The sequence below is a fragment of the Wasmannia auropunctata genome, unplaced genomic scaffold, assembly GCF_000956235.1.
Source record: "Wasmannia auropunctata unplaced genomic scaffold, wasmannia.A_1.0 LD336074.1, whole genome shotgun sequence".
NCBI lineage: Eukaryota > Metazoa > Arthropoda > Insecta > Hymenoptera > Formicidae > Wasmannia > Wasmannia auropunctata.
This window is the reverse complement of record NW_012026816.1, coordinates 5,033,530-5,040,310: the sequence shown is the minus strand read 5'-3', so window position 1 is coordinate 5,040,310 and position 6,781 is coordinate 5,033,530. Positions and strand designations below refer to the sequence as shown.

At 30.7% G+C, this 6,781-nt stretch overlaps 1 protein-coding gene across 1 annotated transcript in view; it reads left to right on the top strand.

Moving 5' to 3' along the window:
- Window positions 1–6,781, top strand: part of LOC105449817 — a 14,364-nt gene that overhangs the window by 1,367 nt on the left and 6,216 nt on the right. The window contains exons 2-3 of the mRNA XM_011689198.1: window positions 5,731–5,919; window positions 6,031–6,113. Of these exons, the coding sequence (XP_011687500.1) occupies window positions 5,731–5,919; window positions 6,031–6,113 (272 nt within the window). The remainder of the gene's footprint in view (window positions 1–5,730; window positions 5,920–6,030; window positions 6,114–6,781) is intronic.

The following is a 6,781-nucleotide window of genomic DNA, read 5'->3' as shown; positions in this document are numbered from 1 at the left end:
CTATTTCCGGCTGCCGATCCGGGCGTGCGCATGCGCCCGCCTATCTCGCCGGTCAGCATATCATTCTGCGAACGAAGTATCGGATCGAACTTGTTATTGTACTGCGTTTTCCGTTGCCGGAACTTTTTCCGTTCAAACAAGTTACTAGATTATTTTCTGCCGCATATCGCAAGTCGATTCTTTTCCTTATTTTCTCTTTGTTAATGATCTTTTCTAGAGCAATTAGTATCGCCGTACCAAGCGTTTATTAAAGTGTTCTTTCTTACTTTAATTTTAGCGTACGCATTCTTTCGCCCGCTCACCACTATCCCGTCGAAAATCTCATAACTCGCCCTCTGTTTCCGCCCTGCCCCTCTGCCGTTAGGTAGAGCCGGTCGGCCCTCACGCGGTCGACCTTGGGAGTGGCCTTCGTCGGTAGATTCCACGTATTGTCGCGCGTAAGAGTATTATTCGCGCTATTGCATTAAACGCTTTGCATTTTGCGAGTGACGTGCCATAGAGCACGTCTGGCGCCCAATTTTTGCGTCGCCACCCCGCGTCGCTCGTGGCAGGGACTTAAGCAAGAGGACCATCACCTTCCCTCCCGAAATCGTTCGCGATTTCCTTTCTTTCGTTTTTGATCCGTGCTCGCGCGAACCCCGCGGAGCACGTGACAGTATATATACATATATATGTATGTACGTACATATATGTACATACATATATGTATAGTATACAGGGTGTTCCAAAATTGGCGCATTCGGAGTACAGAACGTGATACTTTGTGCTAAAAGGAACAACTTTTTCCTTTAGCAAATTTTAATCTGACAAGTAATTTTGGCAGGAGAGCTGGTTAAAGTTAACGAATAATCGCTCTTGTCCATGCGGCGCTCAGGGCCGGCGCGCGCTCCTCCATTCACTTGTTCCTAATCCTTGACTAATATTTACAAGTAATGTCTTAAGATACTCTAATTAGTTAACGACATTTTAAGACTGTGTTTAAGACAGTCTTAAATATTAATAATTAATAATAATATTTAATAGTAATGTCTTAAGATACTCTAATTAGTTAACGACATTTTAAGACTGTGTTTAAGACAGTCTTAAATATTAATAATTAATAATAATATTTATAACTGATTCTTAATATTTAAAACTGTCTTAAACACAGTCTTAAAATGTCGTAAATTAATTATAACAGAGCCGTATTAGTATCTTAAGACATTACTTGTAAATATTAGCCAAGAATTAGGAACAGGTGAATGGAGGAGCGCGCGTCGACCTTGAGCGCCGCATGGACAAGAGCGATTATTTGTTAACTTTAACCAGCTCTCCTGCCAAAATTATTTATCAGATCAAAATTTGCTAAAAGAAAAAGTTGTTCCTTTTAACACAAAGTATCACGTCCTGTACTCCGAATGCGCCAATTTTGGGAAACATATAGGAAAGCGGGAAAGCTACCTTCTGTGGACAAAGTAGAAGCGCGGCTTTTGTTTTCGTTTATATCTTTCCTTGTGTTTTACTGTTGCTACTATGCCGTTGCACATCGTCTTACAGTAAATTCTTTATAATTCGTGCGCAACAGGCACATCTATCCCGGTAGAAAGAATCGAACTGCAGTATATCCGTGTCTACAAGTGTGAACAATTGATATTGTGTAATTTGGTATATATAACTCGGGACAGTGAAAATTCTTTTTATGTTATTCCATCGGGTGGACTTGTGCCTTGTTTCGAGGTTATATGACGCCTTGCTTTCTTCAGCTAATTGTAAGTATAATGTATGCTTTTCATATTATTTTTCTTATTTTCTTGATAATACACTTAAAAGAATAACTTTAATTTTTTCTAATTTTTTGTACTTAATCAGATTGATAATATACTTTCACTTCTTTCTAGATTTCTCTCGACGGTGGATGGTTATGTTGATATTATAACCAATCTTAAAAAGTTAGTTTAGAGCTTATATCTTTTTGCTTGAGCATCTGAAAGTTGTCACGAGTAATTAAAATATAAAAAGGTTTGTTGTGTTGTGCTGTTTGTGCTTTGTAACGAAAGTATTACGGAGAACAAAAAAATTTTTATTATGGATTTTTCGAAAAGACAAAAAAGTCGGCATTTTGCCAGAGACGCTTATGAAGAATTAAAGCAGCTATATCAGTCTCTTCATCATAGAAAAGAAACTAATTGCTATGATTCCGATATCAACATCGAATTGAATAACATTCCAATGGAACTGAAACCAATGGAATGCTTAATTAAAATTAAACACAAATCGACAGAAATCAATTTAAGTACGTCCTTGAATTTTCAAGTATATAATGATTTACACAGCACCATAAATAATTTTGAGTTGAGAGAAAACATACTTGTTGACGAATCATCAAAAATAAATTCTTTAGAAACAAAATTACCAACAAAGATAAAAGCTTCTAATAAGATGATACAATCCTTAGCTAAATGGGATCTATTACACAATATAACTCATTCAGCATTTGATAACTTGTTGGTTTGCTTAAATGAATTTGTGGATGGTCTACCCTCAAAGAGAGAAAACTATACTTAATACTCCTAGGCAAGTAAATACTTTAACTTTAGATAATGGTTCATACACACATATTGGTATTACAAATAATCTGTTAAAAATGTTAAATGATTTAAATAAAAATGTAAATCAAATTTTAAAGATTGATGTAAATATTGATGGTGTTCCAATTTACAATTAAAAGTAGTGGAATATGCCTATTCTTATAAAATGTTTAAACATAAAAAATAAAAATCCTTTTGTAGTTGGCATTTTTACGGGCACTGGAAAACCGAAACCTTTGGATCTGTTTTTACAAGAAATTTTAATTGAATTAAATGATCTATCAATAAATGGTTTTTTTTATAATGAACAAAAAATAAAAGTAAATGCTTTTATATGTGATGCACCAGCTCGATCATATTTAAAATGTTGTATTTCTTATAATGGTAGGCATGGTTGTGAAAAGTGCACTGCTGAAGGAATTAGTATCGCACATCGAATGATATTCAAAAATATTTGTGCTCCAAAAAGAACTGATCAATCATTCTATGATCAGATTGATGAAGATCATCATAAAGGCATTTCTCCTTTAGTAAGATGCAATATTGGTGCAGTAACTCAATTTCCATTAGATCCTAAGCATCTTTTATGTCTAAGAATAATGAAAACATTATTATTTCGCTGGGTTTGTAATGGAAAACCACCTTATAAACTTTCCTTCCATTCAATTGAGAACTTAAAAAAAAAGTTTTTAAAATCATTCATTCCAAATGATTTTGTAAGAAAAACAAGACCTCTAACAGAATTAAGCATGAAAGACTACTGAATATAGATTTTTTCTTTAATATGTTGGACCTGTAGTCTTAAAAGACATACTAGCAGATAATACAATTTATAAGCATTTTATGCTTTTACATTGTGCAGTATTTATTTTATCAAGTGCTGAACTTGTTAGAAATTATATAAATTATGCTGAAGAAATTTTAAAAAATTTTGTTTTGCATGCAGAACATATTTATGGAAATTACATTCTAATTTATAATTTTCATAATCTTATTCATATTTGTGATGACGTTAAAAAGTTTAATCTATTATGGGATTATTCTAGTTTTCCCTTCGAAAATTTTTTAGGCAAATTAAAAAAATTGATTCGATATCCAGCTAATCCTCATCAACAAATTTGTTTGCGCATTAGTGAGTTAAATATGCTTAAATCATCTTTTGAAGAAGAGACTGTGCAGGGAGTTCATTCTCATATTAAGGGTCCTATACCAAGAAAATATAAGTATACAAAACAGTTCCGTAAAATAATAGCACCATTTTACACATTATCAATATCAAATAATAATAGTCATATAGAACTAGATAATGGAACAATTGCCACAGTTAAAAATATTTTATTTGAAATTCATATGAAATATTATGTAGTTGTTAATGAATATAAAGAGAAGAAAAACTTTTACAACTATCCATGCGATTCATCCATTCTTAATACTTTCAAAGTTTCTAATTTAAATTCGACACTTCAGGTTCATGATTTAAAAAATGTAAAAAGAAAATTAGTCGCTTTACCAGATAGTCAATCTGAAATTGATACATATGTTACATTTCCATTATTACACCTTAACTAATAAACAATTTAAAATTGCTTTATTTGAACTTATAACTACTTGTTTTATATTTATTATCTAATTATTATATCAAAATGAATGAAATTTTAAACAACAGCCTTTGTTATAAATTCTTTGTGTATAAAGAAAAATTTAAAATATTGAAATTAGGTAAAAGACGGCTGAATAAAAATTTAATTATAAATTACAAAAAAGAATCAACATTAAGAATCAGAATAAAAAAGAAATTATTTCATTAATTTTATTGATAAAACATTTAATGGATTTAATATAATAGTTTTATTTATATAATTACAATAGTATTTATTTTAGTAAATTATGCATTGTGTGGCTGAATTCACTGAAACCGCAGAAACAGAAGTTATACCAATAAGATGGATTAATAAAGACGAAACTAGATGCTTTTGGCCTGATTATTATAAAAACGATCAAGTAAAAAAAGCTATTTTATGTATTGAAAGTCCTGATTCAGAAAAATGGAGCAAATATTCCCTCAGAATATTACGTAAATACAGTGAGTAAATTTATTAAATCTTTAAAAAAACAAACTTTATATTAATAATAATAAATATAATAATAATGAACTTTGATTGCAGATTCATATCAAGAAGCTCGTTCTCATTTATCAAAAGCTATATACTTCTCATCTTGATTCAGAAGGTCTAGAGAATGAATGCAGATGTAAAAGAAAAACAAGATCAAAGATTTATGCTTCAAATGAAGAGAGCGAGGAAGAGAACCTTGTTTCAAAAAAAGTTAAACAATACAAAAATAAGAATAAAATAAGGTCTGTTGGATTATTTGAGAAATGTTCTTCAGGCAGGGAAAACTTAATGCTATTAAACTCTGTAGCTGAATCGTCATATGAAAAAAATTTTGCAGAAAAGAAAAATTTTAATTCCTCTATTATTCCTACTACCTTTACAAATAATAATAATAAACGTTTAATGAAAAGGGAACCTTCCTCCCAATCAGAAATTTATTCTTCAAATGAAGAAAGTCTTTTGTCAAAGAAACAAAGGCAAAACAAAAATAAAGTGAAGTCTCCTTCTATAATTAGAGCACCTGATAAATATACAGACAGGGAAGACATTACTCTAAATTCTTTAGTAGAGGTATCACGTGCAAGGAATTTTACAAAAGAAAATGAAAATACTAATTAATGTGTTATGTCTGCTACTCCTATAAATAATAACAAAAATACAGGTACTAGTTTTTTATAAAATTATATTTGATTAAAGTAAAAGAAAAAAAAAGGAAATAGTTTTTAATTTCATTTTTGTTCAATATCAAATTAAAAAATTTGCAACGGATAAGGTGTTGAATATATTTACAAAAATTTTTGCAATTAAACAAAATTTTTTATAGATAATTATATCAAATTTAATTAACAATATTACTAATAAAGAATAAGTAAAAGTCCTTTAAAGTTATTGATAATCAACTTTATCAGTGTATTTTAAAATGTTTATTATTAATATACTTTTTTTTAATTTTAAATTAATCAAAGTTGTTCTTAATTTAATACATTAAATTAATTAAATTTATATTCTTTTTTTAAACAGAATCACTAGAATTATTAATTTTGAAAAAGCTTAGGAAGCTCGATTACATACAGAATAATATTATAGTACCTGTTATACAGGAAATATTAACTCTTTTAAGACCTCAGAGATTAGAAGTCTTTCAAGAAACAGTTGTTCCTACACTGCCGATTGACAATGACGCACAACTTAATGAATTTGAGGAGTATCTTTCTACTACTGAAAATTATAACAACATGGTGAGTGTTACGTACTATTTGTATATACATCGTGTAAGTTCAGTAGATATTTCATTAATTTAATATGTCTATATTATCGTATTGTGTCTATAGTATTGTGTCTATTTTCAGAAATTAAAATTTAATCATGTTGGAATAAGTCATGGTGCAGCGGGAACTACAAGAAAAATACTGAAAAGTCTTATTACTTCAAAGTTTGCGATGAATTTTAATTGGGGAGGAAGAACTCCAAAGAAGCCTTTTAAAGAACTTAAATTAAAAGATTTGATTCTCGGTATTAAAATTGTATAGTATTATAATATAGTACATAATACAATATACAGGGTGATTCAGAATAAGTATATTGTTCTTAAACATAGGTATTTCTGACCACATTCTGAGACAATTTTTCCTTTGGCAAAAATTTGTGCGGAGCTTAGTTTTCAAGTTATAAAGAGAAATAGTTAGTGAATTACGGGCCGCGTACGGAAGGTAGACAGAGGCGGCGCAACTTACTGTCCGACGGCAGGCGGTACGCGAGACCCTCGCGACGATCAGCTGACTACACGCGCGCATAAACATGTGTTTACATTTTCTCTCTCTCTCTTTTTCATACGCACGCATGCACGTACGCACGCACGCACGCACGCACGCACGCACAAAACCTTACCTTTTAAAGGTTTGTCGACTTCTGTAGCTTCTCGAAAAAGATAGATGAATTCTCATTTCGATGTGATTTCCACGTAATGAGTGTTTATTTTATTAAATTTTGATAGTTTTAATGTAAACGTCACAAGTTATCCACTGACTGACACAGATTAATAATAATTAATTAGTTAATACTTTTTTACAAACCGTGTCACTTCAACATTTTACATACGAA